The sequence below is a fragment of the Strix aluco genome, chromosome 17 (genome assembly GCF_031877795.1).
Source record: "Strix aluco isolate bStrAlu1 chromosome 17, bStrAlu1.hap1, whole genome shotgun sequence".
Classification (NCBI taxonomy): Eukaryota; Metazoa; Chordata; class Aves; order Strigiformes; family Strigidae; genus Strix; species Strix aluco.
The window spans coordinates 2,875,940-2,895,056 of NC_133947.1; the positions used below are offsets into that span (position 1 = coordinate 2,875,940).

Below are 19,117 nucleotides of genomic sequence, written 5' to 3' on the forward strand. Positions count from 1 at the left end.
GGTCCTGCAATGACCCTGTAAGTGAGGGCAGGGACTCCCGACCAGTTGCATCCCCAAAGTACTGTAAGAGTAAGGAGTCGCTGAAGGTTTTGCTCCGGTGGGATCCCTTATGGCCAGGCCAGGAGTGCCCTCTGTTGGGGACAGGCATTGCTTGAGATATTAGATTGCTAGTCAGAAAACAACGTGGGCCTGTTTCCGAAGTGACATCTTCTCATAGAAGTAACAACTCCACTCTTCCAGATGTGGAAAAGCCTCAATTTTCAAAGTGTTAAATAAAAGAACCCCCAGAAATAGCTGGTATATTTACAGCTTTGTAGTCCTGTTGATGCTTGGGCTAGGTTCCAGCCACACTGAGCTAAAGTTTAGGAGGAAACAACTACTCCAACACTGAGCTGGTTTTGTTTTCCCTTCTCGGATTAGCACATCTACTTAAACTGTAAGCTTTTGCTGTTATTTACAGAGACAAAATAAAGCCAATGATAGCTTGATCCCAGACACAACACCTCGTTCAGCATGGTGATACAATTCTGTTCCCTATGAAAGCTGCTGTCTGGCAAAGACCCATTAATTCCTCCAAGAGTTGGAGCATTTAAACTGCTCAACTAGTGATTTCTCTCATCGTTGCCAAGAGCTGCATTAATATTCCCCTCTTCTGAAGACAAGGATGAAGACATCTGCTCTCCCACATGGCCCAGGGATACCTGACACCTTAAAGTTACTCAGAGAAAAGCCTATAACCCTGTTCAGTATCCAGGGCTGGAACCAACAGAAGCAACTCCAGAGCCACTGCTCCAATCTCCACAGGTGTGTTTAAGAGCCACATACCAAAACTCTGCATCCAGTTCAGATGCAGAATTATCCCCCACTTACACAGCTTCAAGTATCCTTATCCTCCTGCATCCATACCCCTTCTTTTGCAGTTAGGAGAGTCTGGAGGACCCACATGCTGTCTTGTGAATTCTAAAGGAAGATAACGGATGGTAAGAACAGGTGCTTCACTCATGCCTATATAGTACTGAAGAACAGTAGTTACAAGTGATCTACAATCTGATGCTGCTCTAACATCTTAGGATACCACCACACCCCTTTCCCCCCACAGGGCATGATCTAGAATCAGATACTCAGTCCTCTAAGATAAACAAAAGAAACTTTTTATTCAGTGAAAAAGAACAGTTAATTTTAAAAACATATTTTCTTTCCCCTGCAGTTATAGTATTGACAAAACTTTCCTCTATTTAGCTACATGATAGAATGTTCCATTTAAAATAAGAATCATCAGTTTAGCCAGCAAACAGAAATCCTAAAAAGGTAAGTTTCCATAATTATCTTCTAATAGGATAGTACTCAACAGCCAGGGAAGAGGCTCTGCAAGAAGCTTCCATGAGATCATCTAATGACCCTGACCAAAGAGCCTTTCACCTTCTGTCTAGGGAGGTCAGCTGAGAGTAAAGAGGTTGGAAAGTCTACAACAGGCCAGGCTTTTCACTTAGTTACATGGATTTGAGAATTACTGAAACATTCCATCAGTTGTTGAAAATTCAACAAGGGGGAAGAGTAAGACAGCAGAGTTCAGAAGAAAAAGCTAGATTCTCCTTCCCCCACAATACATTGCTGCTGAGTATTCTCATCTCAGCAGAACTCATTTTGTATAAAAATACTCCCATTTTGACTCAGACTTACTGAAAGAAGGCATCAACCCTAGCAGAATCTCCAAACAACTGCTAAATGAGAGAAAGAACCAGAGACCATCTACTGAAAACAGCCCTTGATTTCAACACAGAGCAGGGATTCATTTGAGAATGCAAGAATTTGGAGGAGAATCTCTCAACAACAGCCTCTTTTTGGAGGACAAAAGAAACCAGCAGAGTCTTTTTTTGGAGCAGTCCTGCAGCAAAATCAGCAAGAGTACAGCAAACCAGCAACTCTTACTAGAAACACTGTGCATAGGAGGCACATTCCATAAGTTTTTACACTTATGTCAAGCTACCCTGCAAATAAGATTGCTCCAGCATCAATCGAACTATTTACTTATGTTCTTCCTGTGAGGAGTTATGAATGAGTTGTATAGAGTTATCTTTCCCCTTAGGCACATCATGGTTCATGACATGAAAGTCCTCACATTTCCCTGGATGACCGCTCTGCAGATTGGACACAATCTCAAATTGAGGGCACATTCTCCACAAGCTACCAGGTGGCCACAAGGAACAAACACAACAGACACATCTCTGTCCATGCACACTTTGCACATCCTTTCCTCTTGCAGGCGCCGGAGCTGTTCTTCTGTGCTCATCCGAGACTCATCTTTACCAAAAAAGAAAAAAAAAGCCCAAACTGTTAGTATTATAAGAGCTCCAGAGTGCCAGTCCTGTCATCTTAGGAAGTCACACTGCAACTTGCTCATCATTTTGTTCAGAGAGTGACTGTGAAGATGGCAAATGTACCTCTCTGGCAAATTTCATTTAAGCTGAAAAACTACAGCTATTACACCCTGACTTAGCTACACAAGATTCAGCATATCTACACATGCTGGACTGAGCAGGGATCAACATCTTTTTTACTGTAATATGTAAATTATCCCGATAAACTAAATATTTTGTATAACAGCCTGCTCCACAGTGGAACTAATTCCTGAATAAGGTCTCTATGTTCAGTTACCATTCAAGCTAGCACACTTTCCCCTTCAGGATTAAAAAAAGGAATGAATACAATGACCACTGATACCATTACTATAAAAATCATCCCCATTATGCCTAGGCTCAATTTCACCACCACTGTCAGCCCAGAGCACCTGATTCCTTTTGTTGCACAGATTGCATTTCTTCTCTTGAACTTGATGTTTCAGTCTCTCTCTGAACAGCATCTGTATAACCAGGAAAGAAGATGACATTAAATGCTACCCCTTTCCTCCCTCTTCAGACAGTGCTGTTTAAAAAGATGAAATATCCTGGATTTCAGTAGCCTTAGGTTAAGCACCTCTTTACGCCGCTGTTAACTTCACACACTCAGCCTGGTGAAGCTGATGTTCTGTGGTGCTTCAGTTGCTATATATGTTAACCTCCCTACCAAAATGTGTCCGCATCACATTGTCTCCTCAAAGTTGATTTATCTGTCAGACAGCCAGAGCCATCAACTGCTCATTCCTGCTTCTGTGCTACTATTTAATCACACTTTCAGCTTTGTTGAATTTTTTTTTTTTTTGCCTTAGCTAAAGAGATGGCAGACTGTGATATAGAGACAGGAGCTTTGGAAAGCAGGCTTGCTACCAGAGAAAGCCCGTGTAGAACTGCATCTTCAAATAAACCTCACTTGGCAAACAGATTCCACAACACAGATAACACAAGACAGACATAGATAAGTTAAGGAGAATATATATTATCCAAACAAAAAAGTATGGCTATTTCTGATCAAGCCATTGATTCAATTTTCAATAGGTTTGGAGAACTCATGCATCCTAGAAGCCTTGCTTCAGGCAACTACCTCTGTCTGTCTGCATCAGATGTGAATTTGTGCACAAGCCTCCACATCGTGCAGATGTCTGCTACCGCAGGTCTAAGGCAGCAGAAAAGTATCGAGGATATCTACACCATAGGCTACTGGAGGCAGATACAGCTCCTGTTACACCAGTAATCACAGCTCTTTCAGGTTTCTTTAAAACAGAACCTCATTCTTCAGCCTCTCAAAGGCAGGCAGGCTTAGGTTATTACTCTTAATTCCAGCCTAGGAAGAGAGAAGGTAGACCCGCAAGACACTCACAACAGTGCCCAAGATGAAATGAATAAGAGGTTAAACATCCACCAAGAACGTGGATGTGCAAGTCAGGCATACCTCTTTCCTCTGCGCTGCTGCTCTCTTCCCAATCTGGCTGAAGCAGATCAGAAATCAGTTCAGACTCAGAAAGGTAGAAAGTCCCAGTCAGCATGTATTTATTCTCTACCAGGTTAGCTACCCAGGTGGGGTCAAAGCCCATCTGCAGGACATTCTGCACTATGGTAAACTGATCCAGAGAAGGAGGAGCCTGCAATTCCCAATTCCTCAGAGGATCTGTAAAGCAGTGAGCAGATACTTTACCAAAAAAGGCAGAACTCTGGGCAAGAAGTAGGCCACTCCCTGAAGCTGTCATATATAAAGTGGCATTAATCTATTCTAGAACATTCCTCAAGCTGTCTATATATAGCCAGATCAACATCCAGATTTACAGTTCTTACTTCCAGTCATACATAATTCACAATAAAGTCAAAAGCAATTTCATAAGAGCCAAGAGACTAATTTTGAGTCGTTTATTCTGCTGTATCAGTGAAACAACCCTTTCATGTTTGGCCCCAGGCCAGAATCCTTATCTTTGTTTCACATTCCAGAACAGAAGCCTTGAAACTGCTTTTATGAAGATCAAGTGGAACATCCCCATTGAAGTCTCTCCTACCTCATAATCTAGCTCAACCATTCACCACTAAAGTGGGAAATTCAGCTGGCAGTCTGTTCAAAGTCTTTCTTAAGCTCATCCTATCAGCTAGGCTCTTTAAGAGAGTGAGAAAAAACACTTTTACACAGTTATGGGAGCCAAACTGCACCTACATAAATTTCCAGGAGCAACTGATGTATGGGAATAGATCCCCAGGATCAACACTTTCATGAACAACTAGACCCTCCAGCTGTTCTCTGGTCTCCTATCAAGTACATTTAGAATGCTGTAGTCTGAAAGACTCTACAGACAGACAACAACATCAAGAGCATGCACAAGTCAAGGAAGGTTAGGCAAGCACCCAGAAGTCACGTGATTATCCAGACTAGCTAAATGTCTCTGGTCTTAGACTAAGAGGTCTCACAAGAGCAAGCAATTTTCCATCTTGTGCTGGAGAACATTTGCTAAAAGTAAAGTGAAACAGCTTCTAGAATATCAAAACATCTCAAACACCATGTCTACAGAATGCATGGTAGCTAGGGTGGGGTAGAAGTAAGACTACACCACTTCCAACAAAAGACAAAACACCATACAGTTGTAGCACTGACCTTGGGAAGAAGAGGGATCCTGTTCGGTCTGATCCCAGGAATCTCTCTGAAAATATCACAAGATAGTCACAAAAGAGAAACGTGTGTTCAAAACTCCCTCTATCTACAAAAAACCCAGCCACTGTACACAGAATATGCACAACTCACTGGAGATAGCAGGGTGGTAGAAAAGGACTCCTGAACACTGCTAACAAATTCTCTCCCCCTTGATCGCAGTAAAAACTCACACCTATAAGCAGAAAGATTTAAATACATTAGTACAGGATACCTCAAGTGAAAGTAGCAATAGAAGTTTGAACTTTAGAAGCAAAGGGTGCTATCAGGTTATGAGCAAACCACTATATTCATTAAAGAAGATGGAATATTGTGGTCTTCCCCCTCCCCCCATGAAGCGCAACAGTAAGAGGCTCATGATCCCCTCTTAAATCAGTCTTCATGTTTGGCCCAAGGTGAGCTCAGTTGTTATGTCCTTTGGAACAGATCACAGGAAATGTGATAATAGACCAGTTCAGAAAAAAAACCAAGAACTGCTACAGAAAAGCAAGGTTTAAAATATCTTTCTTTTTGTACCTTAGAATAGTAGAAACCAAAGCTGTTCTTTAACATTAAAGAAAGTGATTTTAATTCAACTTTTAGATGGTGAACTCTAGGTCAAATTAGAAAAATCTTGGCATATCTTTTTGTCTTGCTATGAGGGACATTCGTCAACCAAGACTGACTTACCCTGGATACCATTTAGCATGTTCCCTCCAGGGATCATCTCCAAACGACCAGTTCCTCACACCTCCATCACAGTAAAAACACCTCACAACATCTCCTTGTCCTGAAAAAAGACAATAAGAGATTATTTGACATCTGAGACACTCTACTAGCTCTGGATAAGGACCTAGGGAAGGATGCAGCACAGAACACAGGCTACCAGACAGAACAGATGAGCACATGACAATGTACCAACGCTGTGCAAGTTGTATAGGGGCAGGAAATCTGATGAGAGTTTGAACTCCCAGAGCTGTGGCTGGTTGAGATGATTCCAGAACTGGGTCACAAGCTAACAGGCAGCATGCACGTGAGCACCATTGCTCCCATGTATGCACGTACCTATCCAATCCCCTCTTGCCTGCATTTAGAGCAGAGCTGTAATTAATTATACCTATAAACATAGTTTCCTAACGACAATCTGCCATAACCAGCAGCAGGCAGAGGACGCACACAGCTTCCATCTCATAGGTATAAGAATTTGCCTCAACATGGTCCCATCCTGCTACTGTGCTTCTCTTCGCAGAAGTTACAGAAGAAAAAAAAAATTAAAGTCAAACACAGTTAAGAACTGCCTAAAAACACCCTGCTGTAATGTAAAGGCTGCCAGTGAGGTGGGGTCACAGACACCATCTTCTAAACACTCGTGTCAGAGCACTGCTTGGCTTAACTCGAGTGCTCAGCTCCAGAGCTCTCCTGCTCATGCAGAGGAGAGCCATGTCAGGCTGCTGCTGCCTAAGAAGTCCCCAAAATAAGTCTCTGTGCTGGGCTATCAAATGGCTGCTCTGCAAATGATAAATCAAGTCCAATACAAAACACACAGGTTTTTAGCTGCAGACACTGCTTTATAGTTTATTCTGTGTTTCTGGCCATGCTGGTCTTGTGTGCCTTAAAATTAATAAAAAGACAAAAGCAGCAGATAAGCTAACATGCATACAATGCTCTTCCATTTAGTCATGTGTGCTGTTTCACCCCTGCTACTGCGCTCCAAGTAGACAGGTACAGATTCTCAGCATTAACTGGAATTACAGCAAGATCCCAGTCATGCATTTCAAGTTAAAATTTTGCAGAAGTAGAGACACATACTAGCAAACTGACCAGTCACTTCCTCTAACTCCAGCTAAAAGAACAGAAGGTCAGTTATTTAGACAGACTTTCCTATGTGCATGTCACTCACCATGTTGCATCTCAGATTTTTCCAGCTATGACAAAATTTAAGGCTGTTTTTTCCCCCATTCCCATCTTTACCAACAAATAGTACTTAAGTAAGCAGAGAAAGGGGCAATTCAATTTTACTTCAACAATGAGAGCAAGACATTCAGGATGCACAAGGTTTGTTTCTGCCAAGGGACCTTTCGTTTACAGACCCCGCCTGTCACTTCCTTCCACATCTCTGATGTGCAAATACAAAACAAATAGATTCCTTCATATGGAAGGAGTCACACTTGCAACACGCAGAAATATCACTACATTGCTAGCTTTGAGAAACAGAAGGACCCCAGTATTTAACTATAGTCAAGCATTAACATACTGTAAATATTTCCTCTGACTGGTCAACCCAGGGAGGAGCACTTCTTCAAACTTACTATCTAACCAGCAAAGCATTTGCAAGGGGAAGTAATGACGTTATAGTGATATTCACATGCATATGGTAACATGAAATATTGCTTATTTTCCTCAAAAAAAGTGTCATTTTTACTTCTGTATTACAAGTCCAGGGTCCTTTGAAAACAAGCCACAATGACAGCCAAAAGGGCTGACTGCCTACAGGTTTCACTCTGATTTGGTTTTTTGAGTAGAGAAGGCTTCAGTACAGGACAAAGCTTGTACAAAACATGACATGCCAACTAAGTGCCTCAATCCTTTTAGAAGTGCAAGTAATAAGTAGGCTCCATGGATCTCCAAGCACACACTTTTTTTGCTAGTAAAACATCTGTTTAAAACATGACACTTTTTCCACTCCTGCTGGTAAGGGAACCAACTACGTACTGGACCCCTCAGCACCCAACAGGAGTTATCACAAAGTGAATTCTGCACAAGCAGCAGGTGAAACAGCACAGGCTGAAGGAAGGATGTGGTTTCTAACTACACTACACATACTCGCAAGTATTTGTACAAGCAATAACACACAGTGACACCTTCAAAAGTTAACTTGAATAAGAGTTAAAAACATTTCCCCAAGCACCTACCTGTGTAAAAGAATCCTGCTCTAGCCAGCTGCTCAGGATGCATGTCAGTATACTGCGGCCAGTTCTGAAACGTAGAGAGTCTCATCTCCTCTGTCACCATCTCTGGGTATTCTGGTGCGTTGGGCAGGGCTGTCTCCTCGCTATCTATCCCCTGCAAAAGACTGAGGAACTGCCCATCCACAGTGTCAAAGATTTCCTGAAGAGGTAGCATCTCTTGGTTCCCAACATCCTCACCACAAATGAATTTGCAGGAAGGGAAGAACTTCAGGTGCTCTACTACCGGGCAATCACCAGGAGCCCAGTCCTTCAGGACACCACCGCAGCAGAAGCACTGTACTTCATCTCTTGGACCCACAAAGAAAAAGCCAGCCTTGACCAAATCTCGGGCAGATACAGGTGAGGTGCCTGGCCATCGCCAAAAAGTCCTCAGTCTTCTTGCTTCATTCCTCATGCTGGACTCAAAGAGCTGGCTGCGAGCAGCCCTGAGCTCAGTCTCCTCTGCTGGTGTCACGTCCCCCATGTTCTCGTTCTGAAAGAGAGGGTGAGATAACCCAGAGCAGTCAGCTGGATTCCTGGCGTCAGGCAGCACTCACCCCGCGTTATTTGTTCCTCATCCCCATGCATATTCCGGAAAGCTCCTGGTCTTGACAAAGCTGAGCTTGTTTCTGAATTGCAGCCCAATCAGAGATCTGGTGCTTCTGTACTTTGCTGTTGAACTTTTGCTGAATCCTCACTAGTGTCTGAAGGGAAGAGACTAGCACTTTCTGAGCTCCCCTGCCAGTTTACAGGAAAGATGCTCGTGGGAACAGAGAGCGGAGGGGGAGGGCAAAACCTGTAATGCCTCTCTTGCTGAACCAATCCAGCTTTCAGCATCTGATTTGTGTGATAAATTTTGCTCAGCTTTTACATTAACATTAAAAAGACTTGGTTTTTTTTTTCCAAAAGATAGATCTAAGAAGGCATGCCATAACAAAGCAGACAACTGCCACACCCTAACAGTGTCTTAATGTTCATTTTACAGCCAAATACTACACTAAATATCCACAGATTTCTCATAACCTTATTATGCTAATTAAACAATGACTATATAGAAATATGGCTAAGAGAACTTATCCAGGACACAGTTTAAAATAATTAGGTCTGGTTTCTATAGGGAGGCGTCCTTAAATCAAAGATATGACATCTACCTGTGCTAGCTCTATGGAAGAGTCAAATTAAAGAAGCTACCGAGTGCCTGATTATCCAAGCCCTCATCCTACTTAAGGCAACAGTCTGTCCCCTGTGTGAGTGAGCTAAACTGCAACTCAGCTGCTGCTTCTAATACTTTCTGTATGGCTGACAAATACACTTTCAAAAGGTCATATAATTACATAACTGAGAATCAGGATCAATTAATCACTCCAAAGGAAATCCTTTAGAGTAAAGTCATCACACATGTGACTAAGTGGTAGGTGCAATCAAATCCATTTTTTTTTTTTTTTAATTAAGTGCCCTGAGAATCCCTTTACCACTTAATAGGTCAATTCATCCCAAGGAAGTGCTATCTACTGGTTATCAGAGGTAAGCATTATAAGCACACACCCCCAAAACATCACACAGGCAAATATTAAGTTATGAAAAAAAAAATATTTATACACACACCCCTAAAAAAAATAGTGTTTCAGAGTTGGTACTCCACATTATTAATATAATACATAACTACTGCAATGTACTCTTTTGGATAGGCACACTGTAAAAAACAGTCAAGTAGAGACCACCTGTACACAGTAGCACAGACCACTAAGAGGCACTCAAGCCAGTAGCATCTCTGAAGTACTATTCCTCTTAGTTAAGTGCTGCTGTACACTTAAGGGGAAAAAAAACTTACAGGGCATTTTAGTCGCAAGACCTGTAGCTAGAGTTAACAAATCCATCCTTCACAGGTATACACGTTTAGTGAGATTTTAAAAGCAAAAGCAAGCTTGTTTAACCACATGCCTCACAGTAAAAGGCAACAGGAAAAAGAAGGTTCATTAGCAACTAGAAATTTCTTCTATAATCATAATCACAGAAACCAGAGTTGAAGGAAAAGACAGCTCTAAAAGTTTGATTTAGAAACTATGTTTTAGTTACTACAGTAAAGTAGTTACTCAAGAACTATGTCACTGGTATAAAGAAAAAAAAACATACAGAAAGAAAACAAAAACCGTTAGGCACTGATACACAGCAGAATTTGCAAGCTAAGCAAACTTAGGAGCATGTAATTTTTTAGCCTGCACAGCAGATTTCACTCTCAGAACACACAGAAGCAGAGAGACTTGTTCATCTGGCACAGCTCCACAATGCCTGTGCTGCTTTCATCCTGGGCCCTAACAAAACAAAAGCCATTATTCTGAAATTATGATAAATGCTGTTTTCCACCCAGAAGATGACCAAGTTACCTTAACCTCCTCCCACTTAGGAAGTACACATCAGAGCAAGTTTCACAACAAAACACAAGGAAAGAAAGTTAGATTTTCCACCAAAAAGCTTAACAATTGTTTTTTAAATGAGATGCAACATAGGAGAACAAGTGCATTTGTGTTTATGAATAAACTCATTGTGGTTTACCTGCATTAAAGACATTTACATGCTCTGCAAAAGAGCCATTAAGATGGCTAACAAGCCTCTCCAAACCAAATTGATACTTTAAATAGTGACAACACCACTAAAAGCCAGTATTCTCCCACAATCCGCTATTTACACCTACAAAGTAACACACTTCCAAAGCAACCTTACAGCTAACATCAACAATTCCCTACGATTAGGGCAATACAAACTAAAAAAAACCATAACAAAACAGAGAGAAATTTACCTGCAATATGCTAAAAAAACCCACCAAAACACTTCCAAAAACTAATACTCTCCCAACCCCACAAGTTTCAAGCTACCCTCCCCTCCCAGCAATGCAGAGGTCTTTCTCAAAGAAGCAGAAACCCTTCCCAGGTGTAAGTGAGCCCTCCTGATGCAGAGGCCATTTCTAATGCTTTGTTTTCCCTGATTGGATGGGTTTGTGCTGAAATTCTCTATTGGCTAAACAGCCCAAATTTCCTCTTTATAAGTGGGAGTCACCAGGGTAAGATACAAACTTCTTCCAGAAAATAACTGTTTAGGCCCAAGGAAAAAAAAATAAAAAGCAAAAAACCCCCAAGCCTTGTGATCTTGTTAAAGCCTAGCACAGTACCAGTCATGACATCTGGACTCCTAGGACATGGTGACTGCAATCCTCCTATTTTGCTATAGTACCTTTGCTCGTGCATCTGTGATTTTTAATTTCTGTTGATACAATAACAGAGATGAACATACTCATATTCTAAACGACTGTCCTGATGTAAGTTATGGCACATGTCAAACGCTGTAGTATGTCACACATGGCACAACAGCAGCTCCCTGTCAAGAGGGTGAGAGCCCTCAGCCCTTGCAATCACACTGTGACTCTGTATTAACAGTATTTCTGTGTCTTTTTCAACTTGCTCTCACACGTGTTTTGCACCTTATAATTTTTAAGAAAACGTACTATAAAATTAACAGAGAAATAGCAACAAGAATTTACTCAATATAGCTTGAATATATTGCATTGCCTTCACTTTGGGAATAAACACTCTTCCGCTACAATCGCATCTTCGCAATTTGAAATCTTTCTATTCCTTTGCCTTCCTGTGGTCACAATTCAGAACGAAGGATTTTAAGGTCAGTTTTGAAAGTTGCAATTACTTGAAAATGTGTTTTCCTCTGCCACTTTTCTGCCTGAGAAGATGCATGCAGCTTGACAAATTGTAAGTTCTCTATGTTAACATAAGAACACAGGTGGTTTATGTTTGTAAAAAAGGATAAATTAGGATTTTTCATTAAAGGAAAAAGATCGAGTCCTTTTCTTACAGGCAAGGCGATACAAACATTTTAATTAAAAAGAACAGTGTTGAAACTTTTTTTTTAATTAAATACATGTTAATGAAAATCCCTGAGCAGTAGAGGGCAGTGCTTATATACAAAACTTACAGAATCCTGTAACAAGGGAATGTGGTTCGGGGTGGTTTTTTTGTCTGTAATGAATTTATATGTAATTGCACATTATCTTCTGCTCCACAGATCCTCTCCTTTATAACTCTATATTGATTTTTGAAGAATGTATCCTAAAAATATAAGATACAGTTAACAAAATCCCTCTCACAGAGGCTGTTTGGGGACAGCTGATGGGTTGTAGCGAATCACCTGTTAATAGACAAGAATGATCGATAGTTCTGATCTTGTGAAGCATTTTACAAGCAATGACCTCATCTTGTACTGCTTGTAACCACCTTGCTTCTCAAATGTCATCTCGGGGGGTGTTGAGAATATGGTAGGCTCTTTGATCTGCCTTCCTCACAGCCATGCCTTGGCCTCACCAGCAGTCTGCAAGCAGCTCTCAGGGATGCTTTCACGCAAGGAGCTTCTAAATTAATTTACAAAATTTGGCTGATTCTGGCAGGAATTATTAGGAGTTTCTTTGTTTACATAACATCTTTCATCATGCAAGCTTCAAGACAGGTTTAAGGTTGGTTTTCTGTGGGGACACTTGTGATTTTGGGGGGAATGTTTCACCAACAAAGGGAAGCTCAGAAGGACTAGTGAGATGACTGTAGCAGAAGAAGATGAAGTGACACCAAGTCTGGTGTTGAGAGCAATCAAAAATAAGTCACCACAGACCAATGATGGGGTTTTATTTTAGCACACCAAAATTTTGAAAGCAAATAACACATTCAGTAATGTGTTGTATGCAACTAATGTTGATCTTTTTTAGCAGTTCCTATACATTTTTAGTTCCTTTTCAGAGAATTAAGATATCCTACCAAACTTCTGAATGCTTCTTAAGATAAAGAGTATAACGAGCTAATGACAAACGACTGTGGCAATCAGTAAGAATCAACCAGGAGTCCAGGATAGATCAGTGATAACAATCAGCAGCACCATCACCATGACCCTGTATGAGAAACGTAGTAACTTCTACATTGCTGAGCTCATTCCAAGCATAACTGGAAACCAGTACTAGACAGTGATTTGAAACACTCTAAGAAGGAATGTAAACATAATCAATCAAAAATGTGTTTGCTAATGTCAGCCTGATTTGGAAGGAAAGCAATCAATAAATACAAGGGCCAGAGCATAGCTGGAGACAGCATGATAAAGAGCTTCAAAGGGCTGAAGGGACTGGAGCCCCTGGAAAAACTCTGGCAGAGTTCAGCATCTCTAACCTCAAAGTTCTACACAGCTGTAATGGGATGAAGCTCTTCTGTGTGGTTTATAGGTCAAGGAAGACTACTGTGCTTTCATCCATAAATTAAGAGTTAATAAAAAACTCCTGAGGAAAGAGGCTTTTATAACAGGGAGGGAACAAAGGTATCAGTTAGCATTATCGAAGAAGCAAAGAGGCTGGGCACATGACTAGAGATGCCATAGCTTGCCACTGCAACTGATGTGTAAGGGAGCTGGATATCAAAGAAATTTATGGCATAATTCCTGTTCCCACTTGCTCAGAACCACTGTTAACCACTCTGTGAAGCCAAGGATCCATTTCTCAGCATCAAACATTCAGACCTTGTGATATAACAGCTTTCCAGCCTGCAGCAGAGTAGACAAAATCATTAAATTTGTAGCCATAGAAGTAGGTGCTGCTTCTGTTTCTCCATTTAGGGCCTTGTTTTCCCTCTTCTGGCCACCTCTTTCTTGTCTGTTGTCCTTCCTCTTCATTCACGCTGAATGCCCAGCTGGTACCATCCTGCAGCAAAACACCTGCACTCTGCTGCTCTCCTAAGAGTTGCTGGCACGACGTTTCCTACAACGGTAAAATCTGTGAGGGTGCCTGTCTGTTCAGCTGCCTTCCAGGGCAGCTGAGGGACCAAAGCATATTGCTGTCTGTTGACACAAAACGCCAAGGCATCCATAAAACAAACCTGCTGTGGACAGGCAGCGTGATCCAATCCAGTGAGTAATGACAAGACAGGCTGAAAAGTGACTGGTCACACCAGAGACAAACACAAAGTCATTCCCTTAGGGCAAAGCTCATAAGTCTCACTTTGCTTCTTCATTCAGCTCAGGGTTCTTTTTTTTTACTGAAACAAGTACTGCTAAACATCTACTGCCTACCAACATTTCCCTTGCTGCACTTTCCTCAGTGGACTTTTCAATAACAAAGAAGAACAAATGTAATGCATTAATAATAATAAATGATTTATTCTCCCAAACATTAAAAATTAATTCAAGAAGCCTGAAAAATGTTGCTATAAAGTAAATACACATACTATAAATATATACTGCCAGAACTAACGCACAGGTGAGTAACAGGCACATGTTTTGTGAAGTGATTTCCTAAGGATTCAAACCTTTCAATCTCCTCCCCTAATTCTTTCTTCTGGCCTCCACTACCATAGCATCTGATTGCCTCAAAACTTTATGTATTGTAATAGTTAGGAATAGCTAAATGTAGCTTGCAACATGATTCATGAGAGTGCTTAAAATCAAATACTATTAATATACCAGCCCACAGGAACAGAACACAGTACCTATCAAAAGAAAAATCTGCAAAGCACAGCAGATACTCAAAAAATCAATAGAGGAACTGACCTTAAAATCCTACTGTGATTTGAAAGAAAGGCAAACTAACATGCTAGTTCCTTGGAATGAGGAAAATTAAAGTGCCACAAGCCATTACTATGTTTTATATCGTTTCATAACTTCCTGATTTCAGTGTCCAGCCTATTATAAAAAATATTTCTGCTATAGAAGATAGTGTGGGTTGAAAATTGTTCAATGCTTTTCCAAAAGGTAATTGCAGAAGACAGTTTATTTTTTATTTTTCTAAATGGCTTTCGGAGCTGAAAAATTTGAGAGTTATTTTTTCAAGGGTCATTTTTCCTCCTTATTTGGTTTTCTACCCCTTCTTGCCTTTGCCAGTAAACACAAAACATCATGGGGAAAAAAAGAACAAAACCAAAACACACCTCTTTTTTTTTTTTTTTTTGTTTCCCACAACATTCTGAATACTTAAATCTGTAAAAATTCAATGCTGCCCCAAACTGGATGAACTATTTTCAGATTTCAGCAGATCAATGGGATATCCAAAGAGCAAGCAGAGTGCTTGGAGGGCTGAGCAGCTGCACAGGGATTAGGAATACCAATGACAGTTTCAGGAGAGAACTGTCTGGCTCAATACAATTCCCACAGGGAGCATGGGAAAGGTGAATGATATTCCCCTTCTTCCTCCCTTTCTGAGTAGCATCTGGCTGGTTTCCCCAAAGACCGGTTGTGCTTCTCCTTCCTCTCTGCTCCTGCCTCTCCCTCCCGCTGATTCTGATCAGTTCCTGATTCCTTCTGATTTGGACAGGGAGGAGCCTCACGCTTGGGCTCTATTCCCTCTACCTACTCAAAGCCTGTCAGGAGGCACAGGAACAGAAGACATGTAGCCTCACGTAAACTGGGTGGCATTGCTACTCCAAATTGTTCACAAATAAACTAACAACTCTTCAGAAGAGATTGCTATCAGTTTATGACTAATGTACGTTCCACCATTCAGCCATTAATTAGCTTTAAAGGATTTGTCAAGCATTGTTATGACTCTAATGGAGCTCATCCTACTTTTTAATTGGTGGAAAATCAGCCATCAAGAAACATGGAACATCTGATTTTCCAATTAAATTCTGCTATAGTTTGGAATGTGTTTTTATTGCAGAGAGATATGCCTAGCTGCCTGAATACTGCTTGGACAACAGGAAGAAATATCTGCTGTTGAGCTATTCACACTAGCAATCATCTGTTTTTCTCCATGCAAATTGACTTGGAATAGGTTTATTTTGTCCTTGTATCAGCAATCAATGGCAAGATTGAGAGATGAGGAAGAAAGACAAGAGACCAACCTGAAGGACACTGCAAAAGGCTGAAGTGAAAAATGAGTGACAGTATTCCAATTAGTAAGCAAGGACAGACTGGCCTTACAATTTAACGGAAACTACAGGAGAAGAGCAACAGAGTTTCCAATGATGAAGATCAGAGGGAGACACGGGAGAGTCCCTGCAATCAGCCATTGCTCCCTTGAGCTCCTTGCTGCAGCTTTTCAGTGAAGTTGTCTTGCAAAGAACAGCGTGTGCCATGACGGTGTCAGATGATATCTGTTCACAGGCCACACTCTTTGCATATGATTTCCCTTCTCATGTTTTCACAAACAATGTGTCAGTGACATGAAAAACAGGAGAGAAAAACAGATACTATTTCTCTGCATGTCTGCCTTTACTTTTCATCCTAAAATGATGGAAATCAATGTTGGATCCTTGCTTTGGTTACATTCAACAGGGGTGTGGGATGCAGGAGGGGAGATGATTCCAGCATGGCAATGTTCAATTTTACCCCCCTGCTCATAGCAGAGAGGGCTGCATAAAATCCCTGTAAAATCTAAATTTTTAAAAAAAAAAAGTATTCTGTAATTTACACATGAACTCTTGTGAGATTTCAGAGAGTGTTAGCAAAGGAAGAAAAAGATAGCCATAACTTTTTCTTTTGCTAGAAGAACATACCATGATATTTCTCTCAACAAAGCCAAAACCAAACAAAAACCTGTGCTACACCCCAGGTTACCGTGTTACGCTCCAAGCGTATCCTGAGTTGATATAATTTTGAATATTGCCTCATCTATATGCTTCAACTGAGACTTCTCGTCTTACTGGTTTTGTTTCTAAAAGATTGTGTACTTCTCAATGGATAGACAAGATTATTCTCAAAGTTACCAGGAAGAAGCAGAAACTCACATTTTCCTAAAGCAAAAGAAAAAAATTCCTACAAATATGGACTTAGGTATATATATATATGCTCAGTCTTTGAATCAAAAATAACAGGTATAGCCTAATAGCTGTAGTCCCCTGTACCTTAGGTTGCTGAAGCAAATACAGTTCTAACATTCTGCCCACATACACTCATGGCTAGGATGATTCATAGTCACATAGTTTCTATATAGAGACTAGTGAACATACACGATCACATGGACTTCAGAGCAGCGCCCATCACCCAAGTACCCAGGACAAGCCTTTCCCTTTCCCTTCCAGATGTTCCACTCTCTAGCCACGCTGCTCACTTTTTTCTCACAGTTGTTTCTGAAGCACTGCTCTTTAGCCAGCCTTTCCAGCTCATTCAGGGACTCTCAAGAGCACAGACTCACTGACTTTGTCCATAGGTATACCATATGGCAAACAGAATTATGATAAAACTCACCAATTTTCACTTGCTACCTAAGCCAAACAAAGAACCCAAAGCATCTCCAGGTGCTGAGGATTAATGCAATACTCTTTCTTCCTTATCTCTGTGTGACTGATTAGAAAAAGGACAAAATAAAGTGGACTATTCATTTCAGGTATTTTATTACAACAGTAAATGCAAACTCAAACTAAAAATTTCCAAACATGTGAGCACAGAGAAGACTCTGGTTTTAACTGTATTTAAAGGAAAGGATGATTGCATTGTTTAGTGTCTTTCATGAGGGCTAGAATTTGCCACTATCCCCAAAATTAAGCATGGAGATGCTACAAGTTAAGACTTTGTAACTTCTGGAACTACTCTCTGGTATGGCAGAGCATCACACAAGTCAGTATTAGGCCTAGCCTGGGCCTCAACTTATTACCTCAGGCAGTAACACAGTATATTATACACATGTTGGAAGCCTGATTTTGATTCATCTTTCTCTCAAATATGGTCTCATATTGCTCATATCTAGAAATTGTAAATGGTGCATGTTTATGTCAAGAAACCTACACAAGAGGCACATCCAAAGCCAAAAGAAACTTACCAAACTAAATTTCTGCAGGTATTTTGATACCTTCAAGAAAAATTCAGGCTTCTGGCCAAGTTAAGGGCCATTATTACCATTCTCTAAACAGATGTCAGACACCTATGTAACACGTTAAAAGATAATCTCAGTGACATATTATTAATCAATGAAAATTCTTTGTTACAAACCCTTTTACTGCACTGGTTTCCACAGAAATCTCATTTAGATGTTATCATCTGGTACCAGTGTTGTTTACAAGCACTGCAATGATATTTTCTTTTGTTGTGGTGTAAGAGGCTCCCAGTCCACCATACTCTAATTGGATGAACTATCATTTACTATGCTTGTAAGTCAGCAGGGCAGTGAAGCCTCTGGGTGTTACCATAATACAAATAATAAGAAAGAAAAACAATGTTTTCTGTTTCATCACAAAACATTTGTGATTTGGCCATCAGAACTCAAACAGATTGTTAAACAAGTTTCTGTATTAGAATCAGTATATAAAATACATTATAAACTGCAGGACCTTGGGGAGGGCAGGAACTGCCCTTTTGTTCTGTGCAGCACCTACAAACTGTATCTTGACCAAAGGACCCTAAGGTGGACCTAAACCCAATTAAGAAGTAGCAACAGTTCTGCTCACTAGATATTCCACCCACCTAGAAATAAACAAAACCAAAACTAAACAAACAAAAAAACCAAAACCCAACCCACTACGTACAAGAAGCAGAACTACAATCATTAATGAGGCAGACCTCAAATACTAGAAATAAGAGGGCATTGCTTTCATTTAATCTGATTTCTCCTTAAGCCATCTCTCCCTAAAAATTAGAGACTCAATTTTGGCATAAGGCAGCACTGAACGATGACAACTCAGCTTATTCAACAGTGCTTCATTTCCTCACCTTCCCTCAAAAGGGCGCGTAGGTAAATGACAAGTCTCCCTCCAAGCCACGAGTTTACTTCTTGGCCCTGCTGAAATCAACATCAGCAACGTTAAGGGGGCCAAGACTTCACCCAGGTTCTGCAAAAAAGCAGCTGGAAGGAAAATAAAATGAATTAACCTGGTAAAAACCCATGCCGAGAGCAGCTGCAGCCAGCAGTCCGGCTGGTCGGGCCCCTCTGCCATAGGACCCCGGCCGCAGCTCCCGCGCGCCCCAGGGCCGGATTCGCGTCGCCCGCGGGCTGGTGTGAGGGGGGACCGGCCTCCCTCAGCGCCTGGGGCCGGGAGCGAGCCTGCATGGCCGAGCCCGCGGGCAGGAGAGCTCGTATATGGCCTCGCAGAGACCGAACGATGACAGGAGACGGGGCCGAGGCAGAGCGAAGCAGCCCGCCGTCCCTTCAGCCCGCTCGCGCATGC

At 41.2% G+C, this 19,117-nt stretch overlaps 1 protein-coding gene across 2 annotated transcripts; it reads right to left on the bottom strand.

Annotated features, from left to right (window-relative positions):
* Nucleotides 1–666: 666 nt before the first annotated feature.
* On the bottom strand, nucleotides 667–19,088 carry BIRC7 (baculoviral IAP repeat containing 7). Of its 2 annotated transcripts, XM_074843549.1 has the most exons (8): nucleotides 18,822–19,088; nucleotides 7,953–8,481; nucleotides 5,731–5,830; nucleotides 5,155–5,236; nucleotides 5,008–5,053; nucleotides 3,826–4,041; nucleotides 2,789–2,860; nucleotides 667–2,301 (listed from the first exon to the last, which is right to left on the bottom strand). In XM_074843549.1, exons 1-8 carry the CDS (start codon nucleotides 18,834–18,836, stop codon nucleotides 2,099–2,101), a joined length of 1,263 nt encoding a protein of 420 aa, XP_074699650.1. In that variant the 5' UTR covers nucleotides 18,837–19,088; the 3' UTR covers nucleotides 667–2,098. The 2 variants fall into 2 exon arrangements, with proteins under 2 accessions (XP_074699650.1, XP_074699652.1); XM_074843551.1 differs by lacking the exon at nucleotides 3,826–4,041.
* Nucleotides 19,089–19,117: the final 29 nt, after the last annotated feature.

Coding starts and splice junctions, on each gene's coding strand:
- BIRC7 (XM_074843549.1), bottom strand. Junction 5,237..5,730: donor CATGCTAAATGGTATCCAGG/GTAAGTCAGTCT, acceptor TTCTGCTTATAG/GTGTGAGTTTTTACTGCGAT. Junction 4,042..5,007: donor GGATCCCTCTTCTTCCCAAG/GTCAGTGCTACA, acceptor ACTGCTTTACAG/ATCCTCTGAGGAATTGGGAA.